The sequence below is a fragment of the Microtus pennsylvanicus genome, chromosome 6 (genome assembly GCF_037038515.1).
Source record: "Microtus pennsylvanicus isolate mMicPen1 chromosome 6, mMicPen1.hap1, whole genome shotgun sequence".
Taxonomy (NCBI): domain Eukaryota; kingdom Metazoa; phylum Chordata; class Mammalia; order Rodentia; family Cricetidae; genus Microtus; species Microtus pennsylvanicus.
Window position 1 is genome coordinate 3,490,305 of NC_134584.1, and position 19,696 is coordinate 3,510,000.

At 39.9% G+C, this 19,696-nt stretch overlaps 1 protein-coding gene across 4 annotated transcripts in view; it reads left to right on the plus strand.

Annotated features, from left to right (window-relative positions):
- Adgre3 (adhesion G protein-coupled receptor E3) overlaps positions 1-19,696 on the plus strand; it is a 65,881-nt gene that overhangs the window by 26,495 nt on the left and 19,690 nt on the right. For 3 of the 4 annotated variants that reach the window (XM_075975668.1, XM_075975670.1, XM_075975669.1), the window contains exons 5-11: positions 2,849-3,001; positions 7,883-8,182; positions 9,756-9,796; positions 10,296-10,431; positions 11,672-11,776; positions 14,288-14,472; positions 18,536-18,703. In XM_075975668.1, coding sequence (XP_075831783.1) covers positions 2,849-3,001; positions 7,883-8,182; positions 9,756-9,796; positions 10,296-10,431; positions 11,672-11,776; positions 14,288-14,472; positions 18,536-18,703 — 1,088 coding nt within the window. The remainder of the gene's footprint in view (positions 1-2,848; positions 3,002-7,882; positions 8,183-9,755; positions 9,797-10,295; positions 10,432-11,671; positions 11,777-14,287; positions 14,473-18,535; positions 18,704-19,696) is intronic. The other variant, XM_075975671.1, reaches the window with a different exon arrangement.

Genomic DNA, 19,696 nt, shown 5'->3' on the forward strand with positions numbered 1-19,696 from the left:
AGCCCTTCTTGGTAGGTATCTCATAGCTCTGTTAACCCCAGCACCTTGAGACCTCTACCACAATACAGGTTTCACCTTTACAAATGCACACAGTAGGCTTCCAAAGCCTTCTCTCATAAATGCAAGTCCTGGCATACTTTGCCTGACCCCAAGAGATCCCTGAAACCATAGAAAAAGAGTGCAAAACACCCGCATTCTTGCTCTCTTCTTGACTTCAAAGTTGCTACCTTCATGGCAACAATGCCAACTTTGGCTGCCAGCTTAGGATAGACCCCTTCCTCCACGGATCACAGTTGCAACTTAGTTGTTATGCTTTGTAGGAGCAGAAGCTCCTTGGGACTTCTTTTTTTCCCCCTCACTTCGGTAGATAGTTGTAGTCTTGTCCTCAGGGCTCCTTTTCATTGTTCCAGTGCAGAGCAAGAGCTCTAACCTTGATGCTTCTAAGCTTCAATATTCAGTCTTTCTTCTGGTGTACATTGGGCATGTCAATAATGCAGGAAGTGATGAGGACATTAGAGGCTTGAGGCACAGAAGACCTCAGCAGGAAATAAGTTGTCTATTAGTCTCTGGGTTAAAGGGGTTTTATTTTATTTTCTAGGGTTCTTATCTCTCTATAATACTTTAAATTTTTTTCTGCCCCGCTTTCTGGTTCTCCTTATAGAAGTGAGTGAGATAATAAGTAATAACCAGGTATGGATTCAGCATTGTGCTGCCTTGCAATGCCCTCTCATAAGTAAATTAGTAAATTGTTTTTAAGTTCAACTCTGTGCCAATTATGAAAACAAGGGCAGAAAACTGTAGTAGGAGCTGCGGGCTGCGTTCCTGCCGCCCCAGCTCCTGGTCACCTGGCTAGCTTATGCCCTGAAATAATTACACGGACACTGTATTCTTTTAAACACTGCTTGGCCCATTATATCTAGCCTCTTCTCGGCTAACTCTTGCACCTGGACTAGCCCATTTCTAATAATGTGTGTAGCACCCCAAGGTGCACTTACCGGGAAAGATTCTAGCCTACGTCCATCCTGGGTCAGAGGTTCATCGCGTCTGCCCGGGAGAAGGGAGCATGGCCTCTGAGCTCACTTCCTCTTCCTCCCAGCATTCTGTTCTGTTTACTCCTCCCACCTATGTTTTAACCTATGAGGGCCAAGCAGTTTCTTTATTTTTTAACCAATGACCTTCCTCCATCAGAAAACATCCAGATTCTTCACTGAAGCATACACAAATGGCCTTTAACCCAGGTACTAATAGACAATTTATTTCTTCCTGAGATCTCCTGTGCCTCAGGCCTCTAATGTCCTCAACACTCTCTGAATCATTGAATTTTGAGATCCTTCAATAATAGCTAATAAAGCTCCACGTACAGAGTCAACCAGGTTTTCCTTCTTCCTCAAAAGGAAAGAATGGTCAGGTCAACCACAACAATAACTCCACTTCCTAGTTTCAGCTTCATTTACTGTTTATATTATGTATAGGGGTGTTTTTCAGTGTGTATTTCTTTGTACCACATTCATGTAGTGCCCATGGAAGTTGGAAGAGGGCAATAGATCCACTTCATTGGGACTATAGTTACAGATGTTTCTAAGATGCAATTTGGAGTCTGGGAATTGTACTTGAGTCTTCTGCAAGAGTCTCCAGTGCTCTTAAACACTGATCCATGTCTTTAGCCCCACAACTTTTGTCATAGTTTTGTTGCTGTTATAAATGACACAACCAAAAGTAACACATGGAATAAAGTGTTTGTTACGGCTTATGGTTTCGGAGACAAAGTACATAATGGTGGAAAGCAATGTTATGAGGCAGTCAGAGATCCTATATCACATCTCAAGTACACACAAGAATCACAAGGATCTAAGAGGAAGTGTGACAAGCTACAAACACCCAAAGGCAGACTCCACTGGTATTCTTCCCCCAATAGTCTTCTTAAATATTTGAACCTGTAGGGATCATTTATTATTTAAAGCACTACCATTACCTTGTTGCTGAGTTGTATGTTTTAAGTCAATTTAACAAACTACTTGAATCAGGATTAAAGAAGCTACTGAATTCTCCCTTTGGAGTTGTGATATTATATTAGAGAAATTGCTGTCACCATTACCTTGCCTTAGAATGTATTTCTCATATTATAATCTATTCCACTATTCATTGTTTATTCTTTCAGTAGTACCTCAACATCATTCTAAGCATTATATAGGATACTTCGATGTCTAGAAGGTTGCTGCTGCCCACCTCATAGTCCTTCTGGATATTATTATTTGGGGGTGTTACTCTACAAAACACATGCATGTTTTTTTGATATTTGTGATAATTATTCCTCACTGTCAACTTGACTGGATTTGGAATAATGCCTGTAGGCATGCCTGTGAAGATCCTTAGAGTGAGTCTTAAATGAGGAAGGACAATGTGCCATGAATGTGAATGATAGAATGCCATAGACTTAAATTACAGACTAAGTAGAAAAGCAACCAGAGAAAAACATCTCAGAACCATATTCGTTTCTCTCTGCAGCCTGGGTACTTCTGCAATTTACATAATAATTGTGGCTGTGCCTTCTTGTGGTCAAGGACTGTTCCCACACTTACTCACAAGTCAAAATAAGACATTCTTTCCTTAAATTGCTATTGTTATATGTTTGGAGACATAATAAAAACAGTTTCTGAAGGAGAATTGTGTTGTTCATAAATTAATTCAAGGAGAACTGTCACCTTTATCGTATTGATTTATTGTAACAAAGAACAAAGGATATTATTTGGTAAATTTACAAATGAAATCTAGCTGTAGAGACTTTACAGGCAAGAGAAACTGGTACAACCTATAAAAATAAAAGCAAATAACTTTCCTTCATTTACAGATATTGATGAGTGTCGGTTGGAGCCACTGGTGTGCATAGATGTGTCATACTGTAAAAATAAAATTGGTACTTACATATGCAGCTGTATAGTAAAATATCCTATCTTCAACTGGGTAGCTGGCATTACTGATATTGATAGTCCTGAGTGTTATGGTAAGTCTATACATATATATTTTTCCATTATGCTAAAGAAGGTGGGTGGGTAGAGCTTGTGACAGCTATGTCTCCATTGGATGGAATACTAGAGTTATTTTTGTACCTTCATCCATCATTCCTTTGCTTTATATGATCTTTTGCAATGCAATGCCAACTAATCCACGTGATTGAATAACCACTTCCAAATTGAAACATTCCAAATTCTTCTCCAGTACAGGTCTCTTTCCTAGTTCTAAAACCGGACATCTCTGATTTTTTTCAGAACTCCACCACTTCTTTATCTTGCACTAATACCAACTGCACTTCACATGCCACTCTGTATGCATAGTAAACCCCTTGAGTTCACACTAATGCTCTCAAACCTTCCTTCATGTGCAACACCTTAACGGCCAATCAGCTTCTGAAGATTCACAATGTATTTTACTGCTCAGCTTACATGGAATATCATGCTCTAAATGATGCTGTGTGAAGAGGTAGTGCTTACACTTACAAATTGGTTTTAGTGGACAATTTAAAAAGTTTTTTATTAAATTTTTTCATACAATAAATTTTTATGTTTGCCCTCCCCCAACTTCTCTCAGGTCCTCCTCTCTTTCCTACTTTCCTAACTGCAGGTCCCCCTCCCCCATTTGTCTTTCCAAAAACAGTAATAAAGCAGAACAAAAAACAAGACTAAAACTTCTGTCATGCCAGGCAGTGGTGGCACACACCTTTAATCCCATCACAGGGAAGCAGAGGCAGGCAGATCTCTGTGAGTTCGAGGCCAGCCTGGGCTACAAGAGCTAGTTCCAGGACAGACTCTAAAGCTACAGAGAAACCCTGCCTTAAAGAGAGAGAGAGAGAGAGAGAGAGAGAGAGAGAGAGAGAGAGAGAGAGAGAGAGAGAGAGAGAGAAATATCATGACATAAGCAATATGAAATGAAACAAATCTCTCTCTGTCTCTCTCTCACACACATGCAAATTATATAGTCTGTTTTGTGCTGACCAACTATATCTACATATGGGCCTTACACCAAAATGTGATACTCCACTGGAGAAAACAGAAAACTGATTTTCCCTTTCCTGGCAAGTTTCAGTTGCATGCAACTTCTTGGTTAGGATTGCAACATTATGTGTTTCCCCTTCTTAGTGCTGGTATATTTTCTTTAGCAATTCAATTTTGACCACAGTATGAACTAAAATGCCTCATCTATAAATAGGAATAGCAACAAAGTTTACTATGCTACCTATACATTGCTAAATAGCAAGTTATTCCAGAATTTAGTAGAATAAAATAGTAAATATACCTACTTTTGCACATTTTCTATTATTCCAGTCTAGATGTGGGCTAACTGAGCTGTCTGCATCTGTCTCTAGTGCTCAGTCAAGATGATTCTCAATGGCACAGTTTCGTCTGGACCCTGAATTGAAGCAGGACCTACTACTATACTTACTCACGTGGTTACTGACAAGAGAGTTTCATGTTTGGTTTGTGTTTAATGTTTTTGTGGCTAGGGATGATATTGATGGATAACCCAGTATTCCAGAAAACTTGACTCTCCTCTGCCACCACCCCAGCTGAGATTCAAGCATACTTCAACGTGCCTAGACTTGTAAATTATTTTCTCAATGCTTTCATTCCAGGCTGGAAATACAGTAAATTAGCAAGCTTGGCTTTTCACTAGCATATATCCAGGGGTCTTTATACTCTGCTTAGTTTTGAGCAGTTACTCAAAGGGTCCTTCTGATTGAATTGCCGAACTGACAAATTCTTTATAGTGTGACTTTCACTGTGGAAATGAGTAAACGTCTGTTTGCCCAAGATAGGGTACCAAGGGCAGGTGAGAGAAATGACATCACCCACGTAGCTTGGAGAATGGACAAGTTTACTGAAGTTATCCTTTGGGTCAGGGAACACAAAAAGCCAGTTATGGCATTAAAAGCCCCAATCCAGAAAGCGCCGTTCCTAGAGAGATCCTTCAGGAGGCTTGAGCACTAGGGTGGCTGGAGAGTTTCCTCTCCCTGGAAGTGACTACTGCCTATGTGGCCCATGCGAGGGGCCTGGTAGGTTTTCTAAGTTCCGTTGCTTCCTGAGACTGGAGTTGTTTACCTCCTCTATAATGTAACATTTCATTTCTGAGGAGTAGTCGCAAACTCTTAACTCCTTCCTCCAGCTCTCATACTATTTCTGCCAGCGCTTCCACAATGTTCTATAGGCACAGAGTGTAGCAACATTGATATTGGTTATCTTCCTTCCTTCATGGCTGAGAATTAAATGACTGTGCCACAGCAAGAAGATTTTCTCTGTGGATATTTCTCAGTTACGGCTCTCTGTACTGTATTTCTACCTACAATAAAGAAGTTTCCCTCAATGACTAGCATTTTAGAGACAATTTGCTAATGTTATACATTCATTAAACAGAACAAGCACAGTGGTCTCCTTGGGGCCTTTGACTCTTGTCACTGGCTTCCAGTACCACCTGTGAGTTCTAGCTTGTGTAGGAGACCTCAATGGCAACAGACAAGCAGTCAGTTATACTCCTAACAGCCATGCCATGATTGCACAGTGAGCTTATCTTGCCTAGTTTGTAGTAGCATAGCATGCAGGATTCGTAGTCAACTAAAATTGTTGGTGATATTTTCACTGCCACAGTCCCCATTGTACTTTTCCCCACTTTGAAAGTTAGTCTATGGGGCTGGAGAGATGGCTCAGAGGTTAAGAGCATTGCCTGCTCTTCCAAAGTCCTGAGTTCAATTCCCAGCAACCACATGGTGGCTCACAACCATCTGTAATGAGGTCTGGTGCCCTCTTCTGGCCTGCAGGCATACACACAGACAGAATATTGTATACATAATAAATAAATATTTTTTTAAAAAAGAAAGTCTACAAGGGAGGGACATCAAATATGGCACAAAGTTATTTTTCTATGTTCTTCAGCCAAAGATTTTGGTGTATTTATCAATAGGGCTTTGCCATCAAGTCCTGCCATGCAGCCCACAAGTACTGGTAATAGCCTTTATGGTTTGTAGGGCTTTGTGTACCTTTATAGCTAATAATTCATAGGGAGTCAGCCCATCTCAGCCACAAGGATTTTCACTCAGCATTATGTCCTCTGGGGTGACATTTCCTACTCACAATAGCTCTGTTCTTCCAGATGCTTTACAAACTTGTAAGATACTCAAGGGTTAGTGCCACATTAAAAAACTTATTTTAATGACGGTGTACAGGACCTCAGATGTCCACCACCATTAACTCCAAGTATGTATCAATTGGTCACTAAAACGAACCATTAGCAAGAACCAGCACAGTATGACGTGATCTCATCACTTCTATAAGTTATTTTATCAAAGAGACAATGGCAGTGCAGTGGCATGGAAGGACATATTCCCTGTTGTCCTCTACTACACACAGAAACCTCTGAGTCCCTGGTCATCACTCAGCTGCCTTGGGATGCTCAGCTCTCTTCAGTCAGCCATGTCTGGTGCTGGTGATGGCAATGTCTTCTCAATTCAACATGCTCTGAACCACAACTTTGGTTCTTATCTGTCCGCTGGCTACACCTGACCTGTCAAACAGCCCCAGGCTGGGGGGAAGAACCCCACCACAAATCTATCTTCATCTTTCCTTCCTTGAGCTTTCACTTGGGTTTGTAAGGCATCTAGAACCTCACTAGCCCAACAGTTGGCCTTTTGGTAATTTCTTCTGTAGGAACTCCAGCATGACACCACTGCTGCCACATTTTTCATCCGGTGACACTAACCCATCTCTCTTCATCTTTTGGCTACTTTAACAACTTTAGAACCTGATTTATAAGTCACAGTTAATAGGAGGCCTGCTCTTTTCTGAAGGGAAATGGAGATAAAGGAGGTGGATTGGGAGAAGTATAGGGCTGTGGAAGCTGTGGTTTGGATGTAATATGTGAGAGAAGAAAAATAAAAAAAAATCACTCCCATTCTTTAAAACCTCTTTATCTCATACATGCTTCAGCTTATGTGGTTCCGCAAAGCCTTTAAAGATCCGTGTCAGGCCTATGTCACCTGCTAGAGCAACATCTTTCTGAGATTTTTTAACACAGTCTCATAAGAGTCAATTAATTGTACATTAAATGACACCTCTCTAATGCTCAGTTTCCTCAACAATGACAGGCTCTCTTCTAGTGTGTTTTAATCAGTAATATTAATGGAATCTTACCTGCTGAGGAACAGATGTCACCCTCAGATTTTATGTGACAGTATATTAGACACTTTTTTGGACTTTAAGATTATGTATTCTTTTTCTTAAGGGTAGACATGGAATATTAATAATAAATTTGTAGCTTTCACAGCACAAAGACTGATCATATCCACAAGTCTGTTCCACAGCCTCATTGACAAGTATATAAAATGTCTTTTGTATTTTGTTTGTTTAAAAGACTTCCCCAATCAATGTCAGATGATTATCTTTGTTTTTCATGCTCAGCTATTAAGAAAAGTGTTGTCTTACTGTGACTTGTGTATTTCTCTTACTGGTATTCCTTTCCTAATTTTATCTTGCTATTACATTATTCTTTCCATGAGTCCAAAGTTTTGGATCCCAGGAAGAGTTCTTTACTACATATTTAATTTAGATTCTCTTAATTTTTAATCCAGCCAGGCCTAGGGAATAGCCAGCCAATACCTGCATTTTATATTTCCACTTCTTTTTTTGATTTCTCTGACAAATCATGAGACCAATGCAGTAATCTTTATCAGTGTGATTTTTCTCCTATCTGCCAAGCTCTTTCTGTGAAAAAAATCTCAACTCAGTTGCATGTCTTCATACACACAACAAAGGCCAAACAATGGATGCCACAGTTTTCTTATGACCCCCTACAACATATGCTAATTTTGAGGATTGTAATCTATTTTCTACTCCATCAGCAGGTTGGTGGCTTTTCCTAGAATGGCTTGATGGGCTCCAGTCATCAATGATGCCTGCCACCACATACCAAGTAGAAGATGGTCACTCTGTGATTCCTCCCACGGGCACTCCACTGTCAATCAGCTTACCCTCAGCTGCACATCCTACCTCCCATCACAGGGAGCATACCACCACTACTACAGCAAAAAGACACACCATGCCTTACTATGTAAGGAAAGGTAGCCATATTGGAATTGCTTCTGCAGACATCCATCTTCACAAAAAGCAGACACCGTTACACGTCCTACAGTCCAACACAGGTGACACACAGCTGTTGCTTTCCATGTCATTTCTGGTTTTGTTGGTGTCATATAACGTGTTCTGGATGATAGGGACAAGTTATCTATTCATCCTGTATAGAATACTTATATATAACACCTATATAGAACAATCAAAGAAATGGTTCTATGCACATCTAACTTACTGAGCCAGTGAGTTTACTAGAGTTACTTACAAGAGTGTTGTCGAGTGCTGTCGAGTGGTGCTCATTGGAGCTCTATCAGAAACTCCACACAGCACAGATTACAACTCACTACAGACATGGAGCTCCGTTAACACATTTTTAAGGCAGTTCATTTGATCTAATCGGAGAATATTCTTCCCTCAGCAATTGGTACTGCTTATATAACCATGGGGACGGACACTTGTGATCTTTTAAGTTTCATAAACTTCATGAGGCTTTTGATTATTATTTTTAATTAATTAATTAATTTTTTTATTGAACAAATTTCTGCCTCCTCCCTCCTCCTCCCCTCTCCCCCCTCCCTCTCCAGTCCAAAGAGCAGTCAGGGTTCCCTGCCCCGTGGAAAGTCCAAGGTCCTCCCCCCTCCATCCAGGTCTAGGAAGGTGAGCATCCAAACAGCCTGGGCTCCCACAAAGTCAGTACATGCAGCAGGATCAAAACCCAGTGCCATTGTCCTTGGCTTCTCATCAGCCCTGATTGTCCGCCACACTCAGAGAGTCCGGTTTTATCCCATGCTTTTTCAGTCCCAGTCCAGCTGGCCTTGGTGAGCTCCCAATAGATCAGGTCCACTGTCTCAGTGGGTGGGCGCACCCCTCGCAGTCCTGACTTCCTTGCTCATGTTCTCCCTCCTTCCGCTCCTCATTGGGACCTTGGGAGCTCATTCCGGTGCTCCAGTGTGGGTCTCTGTCTCTATCTCCATCCATCGCCAGATGAAGGTTCTATCTTCCTGAGGCTTTTGAATTTTGTTTAATGGGCCTTCTCCAGAACACAGGGTTTCAATTCAAAAGGGATAGCTGCAAAAAAAAAAAAAAAAGTACTCTTCCCCTTCTAAAGTCCTAACATAGTAAAAGCTCGTCTAAGGCTGATGTAAAAATACATCACAATAGTAACAAGGGCTTGGGGATAATAAATGGTTTGGTTAAAGGTAGGAAGTTATGATGAAAGGAAAACAGCATGGGATATAAACAAAGGTGATTTACATATATGTTATGAAAGAAAAGACAAAAAATTCAACTGTAGAGTACATTTTCAACTTCTTTTGAATGTTTTTATTTACTTTTGAGAGTTTATTTTGAAAATACATTCTTTTGAGAATTTATTTTGAGAATACATTTTATCATGTTCTTTCCCCAACTACAACTTCTCTTAGATCCTCTCCTCTCCTTACCCATGCAACTATATGCTCTCTCATACTTGAAAAAATACCTAAGCCAAACGAATAAACTGTAACCAAAACAACAATCAACAATGAGAACACAGATGGGCTGCAGAGCCACCAGAAAAATCAGCAACTTGATGGTGACTGGGAAATGAATGTGAACAAGATGTGGGGCTCCCCATATCTGATTTAAATGTGATTTATTTTTCAGTGAAAAAACCAGAGAACATAAAAAACTCAGCAGATGTATGGGTGAGTGGAACAATGTCTGGGTGTGGAAATGGTTAGTCTGCTTTGCTGTGTCTTTCTCTTGTTTAAGCATACCACTCACTCATTAGGAGTTTTATTATAGACTGCTTCTCATCCACAGTCTACTTTGGTCCTTATCCCAGGTAAAAGTTGGAAATACATACATAGTAATTTTTGCTGTTGTGATCTGGGGAGGAGTCATACCTGCAACTAATTCATTAACAACATGTAAATGTGAAATGCCTCATCCTTTTAACATGTCCAACACAACCTTCTACCACTGAGGTTTAGCTACAACAGAATGTCCATGGAAATGAAAAAACTTTGGAGTAGATTTACAGTACTTCAGCTTGCAGTCAAGGACTTGCATCAAGTGTCAAAAAAGTCATCCCACAGCACAATGGTTAATGTTGTTGGGTTTTGGCACCAGTCAGCAAAACTTAAATTCCTTCTTCCTTAAGTTTTGATAAGAGTCAATATAATTGGCTATATTTCTTGAAAGGGAAAGCTGATTGGACGTGAATCTAAAAAGGACATTGCAAAAGCGGCTATGGAAGTGCTTCATGAAGTGGAAGTCCACGTACTGAATGAGAATGCAGCTGCAGCGACAAAGGGTGAAAATTCTGAATTGGGTATAGGTAAGAAGATCATAAAGAGAACTGGGTTCTGTTATACTCAGTGGCTATGAAGAGTAAAAGCTGGTATTTCCCAGAAATGAATACTTAACACGTGAACCAACTACATGAATAGCACTCTCCACACACATGGGAAGTTTAAGGATGAATGAATCGTGTTTCAACACAATGAGAGAATACCTGAGCAAATCCACTTCAAGTATGAAAGATTTACCTGACAGGAGGTGGGTGTGGTTGGGTCCTAGTTTTCTATTTGGCTTTGTTGACAAAGCCAACATGACACGGGTCCATGTGCAGTGAGACAGAATGTCATGGCTCTGCCATGTGCTGAGCAGAAGACAGAAAGAACAAGGGACAAGATGCTCTTTTCTAATTTTTAATTTTTTTGTTTTTTTTCCAAGACAAAATTTCTTTGTGTAACAGTTGCAGCTGTCCTGGAACTAGTTTTTATAAATCAGGCTGGCCTCAAACTCACAGAGATCTGCCTGTCTCCTTTAAAGGCCTGGGCCACCACCACCTATACTTCCTGCCTCCTTTAAAGGCCTGGGCCACCACCACCCAGCAAGATGTTCTTCTAAAATGCAAATGTACAGTGGCTTCTCCTCTAACTTACCCACTAGTTTCTAGAATCTTATAAAAAATATGGTTAATCTGTGAATACAGTTATAAAAAACTAATGATGCCAGAGGCCTCCAACAGAATCCCCAAAGTCCTGAGTGATGGGGCCACAACATCCTCCAACAGAATCCCCAAAGTCCTGAGTGATGGGGCCACAACATCCTCCAACAGAATCCCCAAAGTCCTGAGTGATGGGGCCACAGCAGTGCAGAATGTTTGCACATCCCCTATCTGTGCAAAGGGTGCATAGTACATGCTTTTTTGGAAAATGACCAGAAGGGTAAGGTGTCCAATCCTTTTTGCAGTGTGGCTTCTTACATATGCTGGTATTGATGTAGCTCTCTCCAGCCCCTATTCTCCTGTCACATAAATCAACTGATTAACTTAGCTCTCAAGATCCAATCAATCACCTTTCAATAACCATCAACTAATGACAAAGTCTTCATCATGTGGAACTTATCAGGAGACATTTCACAAAGGATTAATGATTAGCAAATAAATCACTGTCTTAGTGATTTCAACTTTCCCTGAATGTTGGAAAGTATATAAACCAGAAAATTTCCAGCAAGTGTTATTATTATTATTGCTGTAAGTATGGAACAACTGACTTTTTTATTACTTTCAGTGTATGAAACCAAGAGGTGCAAAAGTATGACTCTTCTGGAAGCTGGAAATAATACAATGAAGATTGACTGCAATAGTGTTCTCAAAGAAACCGAGAGTAGAGGTGGTACGTTTAATAGAGAGCTTCTCTTTCTTAGTAACCGGACCGGGGGCACACACTCACATTTCTAAGGGAGAGGGACTCCAACAGTAGGTAGAAAAGATCTTCCTTGACTACTCACTAGGCACAGCTGAGCCAGTGTTGAGGGACTCTCGTAAGGACAGCATATCTTCAGCATACACTAGAGTAAGAGCACAGCTGTACTGCTGTGCTTCCTGACAAGGGACAAACTTGCCACATTTCGGTACGATAGTCTGTCAGCCTAAAATTCAATGGTGCCAGGCAATCATTGCCCTGACCGTTATTGCTTTTGAGATTTTGAGACTATTTTTATTAAAGCAGTTACTCAGTTGCACTCTCTTTCTTGACAAACTCAATAAGTGTCCCAGGAAAAATGAAAGGTAAGGTGAAGAAGGAAGGAAGAAAAAAAGAAAAAACGCATACAAACAGTTTCACATAAAAAGATCTGGAAATAGAGGATACTATTGCTGTATTTACTCCACAAATTTCTAATACTCCTGCACCATCCCTGCTAATTGAAATCTAGCGATCCAAGAAAGAGAAAGTTCTAACAATGAGTTAATTTTTTCTTTTTATTAATTTTATTTATTTATGTATTTTTTAGGGATGAGTGCCCTGTCTGCATGTATGCCTACATGCCAGAAGAGGGCACTAGATGCCATTTTAGATGGTTGTGAGTTATTATTGCTGAGAATTGAACTCAGGTCCTATGGAAGAGCAACCAGTGCTCTTAAGCACTGAGCAGTCTCTCCGCAAACAATGAGTTGACTTTTTGAGGTGGAGTAAATAATAACAGAGGTGGTGACTGACTTTAGTTTGAAGCAGGAGGTGGGTCCGGAGGAAGCCTCAGAGCTTTGCTCTCTGCTTTGGCATCCCTGGGAAGGCCATCCTATGCTTTGTCTTTGTACATTTGGAAAAACACTCGTCAACCATTCTAATTTCCCTATACTGTGTTCACATTCTAAAAAGGCTGCACCGAATGTGGGCTCATCTATCTCAGTGATAGAGTGCTGTTATAGAGAGATTCCACCTCTTATTTTCTACTAGAAACCACACCATTATTGGGGTTGGTGTTTGAAAAGACCAACAGTTTTTGTCCCATTTTTGTCATAATCAGGTGAGAAGCAACAGAAGCTGCTTTAATATTTATAGCATTAATCAGTTTTTATTCTGGGATTATAAAGCAATTCATTATCTACAATATCTGTATAATAAAACTGTACAACTTTCTCAATTTTACACAGAATCAAAAAGCAGGATTTCTATAATACAATAAAATCTACACACTGTAAAATAACAAAAACACATGGACAATTGGAGTTTATGTATTTAGCTACAGAAATTAACTTCTAATTCCATGAAAACATAGGAATAAGAGAGAGGAAAGTAGAAGGAACAACAAATGAGGGATAAAAGAGAGAGGAGAAAAGATGAGGGAAGGAAGAAGATATAAAGAGAAAAGAAATATATATATATATATATATATATATATATATATATATATATATATATATATATAATGGTGGAGAGGGAGTCAGAATGAATGATTAGATAACCTTGAAGAACCTTGAGGTATAAGGTGGTAATTCATTTTCCTTTAGTCTTATTGTCCTTTGGAGCACAAGCAGTTGCTAACCATGTTCTACACACACACACACACACACACACACACACACACACACACACACACCTGTGCATATATAAGTGCGTATATATCTATATATGTGTCTATCATACAATGATTTTATATGCACATATATTGTCTTAGCTAAGTCTCTAATGCTGTGATGAACCACCATGACTACAGGAAAGAATTTATTTCACTTACACTTCAGTTAACAGCCCATTTATTACTGAGAGAAGTCAGAGCAGGAACTCAAAAAGGAAAGAAACATAGAGGCAGGGGCTGATGCAGAGGCCAAGGAGGGTGATGCTTACTGGCTTCTTCCCCACAGCTTGTTCAGCCTGCTTTGTTTTAGAACCCGGAATTATCTGCCCAAGTATCCACCATCCATCATTAAGAAAATGCCCAACAGGCTTTTCTACAGTCCATCTTTGGAGGCATTTTCTCATTTGAGGCTCCTTCCTCTTCAGTTACTGTAGCTTGTGTCAAGTTGGCATAACACTAGCCAGGACATGGTATCCTCTTCCACGATTCCTCTCACTCTGGGTGTACATGTATGTGCATATATACATTTGTGTGTGTCTCTGTGTGAAATTCCATGCCTAAAACTATTTAGAATGTGTTATATGTGCAATTTAATGGATGCCCATGGGTAATTTTACTAAACATGCTGTGTTTACTTCATGGTTCGTATGTAAGACATTTGTCTAAGAAACCTTTAACATGCAATGCCCTCCTTACTCTCACAACTCTACAGCAGGGCAATCATCACCACAGTCATCTTCTAAGTCTCTCCCTTACAGAATCAGGAAACAAAACAAATACCTTTTTCTTTATATAGTAAAAAATCTCTAATATGATTTTTCCCTCAGATGAGACTCCAGTTGCTCTTATTGCATATCAATCCCTCGGGAAGTTTCTAGATGGATCATATTTTAGTAACAAAGAAGGGGTTACAGAAGTAAACTTGAACTCTCTTATCGTGAGTGCTGCCATTCGTTCAGAAGTCAAACCTGTCCTATCTGAACCTGTAATCCTGACTTTACAAAATATTCAGGTGAGTGTACTCTCAAAGTAGCCTTTAAAAACAATTTAAAAGTTTATTTTTATTGCATGTGTGTGAGTGTTTTGCCTGCGTGGACATTTGTGAACAAGGCCATATAGTTCGCTCAGAAGATTATCAGTTCTCCTATAACTAGACTTTGAGACCGTCATGGGACACAATGTGGAGGCTGAGAAGGGAACCTGGGTCCTCTGTAACAGCTATTAATTCTCTTAAATTCTAAGAGATCATCCTCTCTATGAAGTATACAAAGTGACAGGTGATTTAATTAAATGTCTGGAAAGGGATGGGATCTAACTTTGATCTTTGAAAAATAAGAGAAATTGCAAAATGTTAAAAATGACAATTCTTTGTAACTTCACTGCTGTTATCTGTAATTTCATATCAACAGTTAATCAGTCATTGCTCAGAAAGGGTCCATAAGACCCCATCTTCCAATGTGGAAGGACTTGAGTAAAGAAGACAATGTGTTTACTAGCCCCTAGTTCAAATGGGGCTGTGAGTGATATTAAAGAGTGTAGGGGACACACTAATAAGAATATACTTTACACACATATGGAATTGTGAAAAGGACATTTGATGTGTTACACATTTTTATGATTTCAAGTGTGTGTATTGACGGGAATGTAGAAAAAAGAGAATCATTGCATAATGTAGTTGGGAATATATAACTATTTAGGATAACAATATTGAACCCATGAAAAAACAAGAAATAAAATGGCAATGGAATCCATCAGTCCCCCTATTCCATACATTCAAATGATGTAAACCAATGTTTCGGAAAGCAACTGTACTTCAATGATTCCAGTAACCTTAGCCACAGTAGCCAATTGGGGGTAAAATTCTTACATCCCCTCAGTGAATAAAATTTTAAAAATTTAATAAAAAATATGAAGTTACTTTGGATTATATAGTATAAAATGTTCAGATTTGAAAATAAGCAAACAAGTAGCATTATGTAAACTGGCAGGTTGTTTTTAGTGAAACATCTATACATATGTGAGATGACAATATTAATAAAGGAAGGAATTCAAAAGGAGCAAAGAAGGTTAAGCGGGAATGTTTGGAGGGAAGAAAGGAAAAGGGCACACATTAGTCACAGTTCTTTAACAGAACAGAAATGATAGAATGATAGAAAGGCTAAGTAGTTGTTCAGTTACTTGTTCAGTCCATGAGACTGGACGCCTCAGCAGGCGTGATAAGAGTCCCAGGGATTTCCTGAAGAGCTGGTGGTCTTCAGTCTATGTTAGAATCATAAAGAAGTTGTAGAACACCAGTGAGGGAATGCTTCAGCATCAGGATAGATGAAATTGTGAGCAAGAGTGAGGGTAAACAAGCAGAAAACAGTGTCTTCCTTTTCCCATGTCCTTTTGATGTTGGCTGCCACTAGAAGGTGTGGTTCAGATTTAGGAGGAAGTCGTCTGACCTCGAATAAACTTGATGTAGGGTGTGACCTCAAACTTTAAATAATGCAATCAAGAAAAACCCCTTGTACATATGGCCAAGTGCTTGTGTTTTAGTCAATAATGAGTGCACTCAATACAGGAGAAATGGTGTGACTATAATATTCTTCCAAATGTAGTCACAAAAACAGAAAAGAAAATAGCCTTGCCTTTCAGTGCCTCAACCTGAAGGCTGGTCCAATAAACCCTTTATGATCTCACTCACACTGGAAACCTAAACAGTAGAAATCATGGTTTCTGTACAGTAGAGCCTACTAGGAGATGTGTTTTGTGGAAAATGGGAAAACATGGACCACAGAAAACAAAATTTAAGTTATAACATTTTGGATGCTTAATGTGACTTAGCATAATAGGAGTGAATCTTGACATGATTAAGTGTTTATATTAAGATAAATTAACTATATAAGATAATGGGTTAAATAATGAAATTTCTTGCATTTATATAATGTATTAAGATTACAATCATGCCCCCGTGTTAATGTATTTTGATTCTTCTGTTGTGTGACACATTTCCTAGAGAGATGAATATAAACATCTATTCACCCATTATATGGAACACACAACAGAGCAAAGTAACTATACCACCAAATTCTAATTTAGTGAAGCAATGAATTGTTAGGGTAAGGGTGAGTGGCTTCTCATAGGAGCATAGATGTCTAAAAGACAAGTTCCTCACTGAAAGGACCAACTGGGCATGGATAAGGATTCATGAAACCTGGACATCCTGAGATCTCCACATGTCTTCTAGGCAGTTGTAAAGGTAAAAGTCTCCTTTACTCAACAGTCCTCACAACTTTTATAACCTTAATGAAGGATGGGGCCTTGTGATTCAGGAATTCCCTGAGATTTCTGAGTTGTATACTTCCTGAATCTCAAGGATGAATGCTTCAACTCAGAAGATATTAGCATAAAATATTCTCATTCTATGTCATTTTTTTTCAATTAAAATATAATTACCTCATTTCCCCTCTTCTTTCCTAACTCCAACACCCCCTCAAACATCCCATCTTTGCTCTTTCTCACATTCCTGGTCTCTTTTTCTTTAATTTCAAACACAATAGATCTCCAAGATCGCCACTAAATTTAAAGTAGGATGTGAGGGATATGCTTAATAGCTTGGTTCTTATTTTAGGTAAGGGTTCAATTGCTGTGATAAAATTTGGCTTACACTTCCACAGTACTGCTCATCACTGAAAGAAGTCAGGTCAGGATCCTGGAGTCAGGAACTGATGCAGAGACCATGGATGAGTGATGTTACTGACTTGTTTCCATATGGCTTGCTCAGTTTTCTTTCTTATAGAATCCAGAACTACCAGCCCAGAGGTGGCACTACCTATTATGGGCTGGGCCCTCCCCAATTGATCACTAATTTACAAAATTCATTGCCCCTGGATCTCATGGAGGCAGTTCCTCAACTGGAGCTCCTTCTTCTCGGCTGACTCTAGCTGTGTCAAGTTGACACATAAACCAGTCAGTATCACTAGCGCTATTATTTCTTTCATACTGTCTGCATCTATGGGTACATCCTACAACTCAAAGATATTCATGTTTTGTGAATGGTACCTCAAGAAAGTGGGGAATAAAATTTTAAGCTGCCTGGGTACTTCCATAAAGGGAAACTATTATCATGCTGAAACCCATGTAGGTAATGGGGTCTTGGGAATTGTGAATACTGAGAGTCAGAGGTAGGAAAGAGGGACATGCCTTTTCCAGGAGGAGCCTGGAGCAGAAATAGAGACTGAAAAAAGACACCTGACATCTCTCTTCAAGCAGTGATGTAGTAATATGAGCAGCGGGGCTGCGTCCCCAACACCCCAGCCGCCGGCTTCGGCTAGCTTATGCCCCGAAATAATTACACGGACACTGTATTCTTTTAAAGACTGCTTTGGCCCATTCCTACCTAGCCTCTTCTAGGCTAACTCTCGCACCTGGACTAGCCCATTTCTTATCATCTGTATAGCACCGGTCTTACCGGGAAGATTCTAGCCTAAGTCCATCCTGGGTCGGAGCTTCATAGCGTGCGTCTTCCCTGGAGCAGGTAGCATGGCGTCTCTCTCTGAAGCGTCTGCTCCCCAGCCGAGAGCTGTGAGTCTAACCTCACTTCCTCTTCCTCCCGGCATTCTGTTCTGTTTACTCCTCCCACCTATCTCCTAACCAATGAGAGCCAAGCAGCTTCTTTTAATTTAACCAATGACCTTCCTCCATCACAGTGATCTCACATTCTTGCCCCTCACTCATTTTGTCACTGACAAGAAACTGATAAATCAGTTCTAAGTCAATGCACTGAGATAGAGACAGAAAATGAATGGTGAGACAAACATCTGTGTGGAACGAGAAGATGTGAAATGTCCCCAGTTATGCCTTCTCATTCTGGTGTGTGTCAGATTAATCTTTGTGGAGTAGTTATAATTTGGAGGTGCAACAAAGACGTAGGGTACAGGAAAGGTGAGGAGTGAGAAAGATTACAGAAAAAGATTAGAAGGGAAACTATTAAATCACATGTGCAAGTCAATGTCACATATCCTGATTAAAGATAAATAAAAGTTTGAATTATGAAACATAAACAGTGTTTCTTCATTCTGTTTTCTTTGCAGCCCATTGACCCAAGAGCAGAGCATCTTTGTGTCTACTGGGAAGGATCAGAGGATGGGGGCAGCTGGTCTACTAAGGGCTGTTCTCACATGCACACCAATGACTCCTACACCACCTGCAAGTGCTTCCACCTGTCCAGTTTTGCTGTGCTCATGGCTCTATCCCTTGAGGTATCAAGTCTTACAGAACTCAACCATGAAAGTGATTTTCACTTAAATATATGTCTATAAAAGATATCCAGAGAAAGGAGTTAATTGTGTGTAGGTTTGGTGAGAGAGGATTCCAAGAAACACCATATTGAGAGAATGAGTGTGGTCTTGTGCACCTCTGTTATCGTACTAGGGTCCTGTTGAAAGACTGATTCCAATGTTTTGTCAGCTGAACTGTCTAGGAGCGTGTCCTCCATCCTCCCTGTCCCTCACTCTTCCATGTGAGGGACTCTTCTGAAACTATGTGCTTGGTCTAAGATGCTGTCCATCCATGAAAGAGGAGGGCCATATTTTTGTCAATTGTTTTGTTAGTTACTTTACTGGCTGTCATAAATACTGTGACTGAAAGCAATCTGAAGATGAAGTTCATTTGGCCATCTGGTTCCAAAGCGATGGCGTCCATCATGCACAGAACGAGGGGCATTATAACGGAATCAGGGAGCTGAGAGTTCACATTTTGTTCACACACAAGAAGTAGAGAAAGAAGGGGCTGGAGAGATAGCTCAGAGGTTAAAAGCACTTATTGTTCTCCCAGAGGTCCTGAGTTCAATTCCCAGCAACCACATGGTGGCTTACAACCATCGGTGCCCTCTTCTGGCCTGCAGGCACACATGCAGACAGACCACTGTAAACAAAATAAATAAATAAATCATTTTTTTTAAAAAGAAAACATTTAAAAAAAGAAGTAGAGAAAGAAAAAGAAGAGGGGAAATGGGGTACAGTTATAAACCCTCAGTGCCTGTACAGAGTAACATATATTAACTGGAAAGACTGTACCTCCTTAAAAGCTCTGTAATATCCCCAAAGTACACCATCAACTGGGGAATGAATATTGAAATACACAAACCAATAGGGTCATTTTACTTCAGATCCCCCACAAAGATACATGTGTAGCTTCACTCCCCTGATAGAAATGCCCCCAAAAATTCTCAATAAATACCAGTATTGGATTTT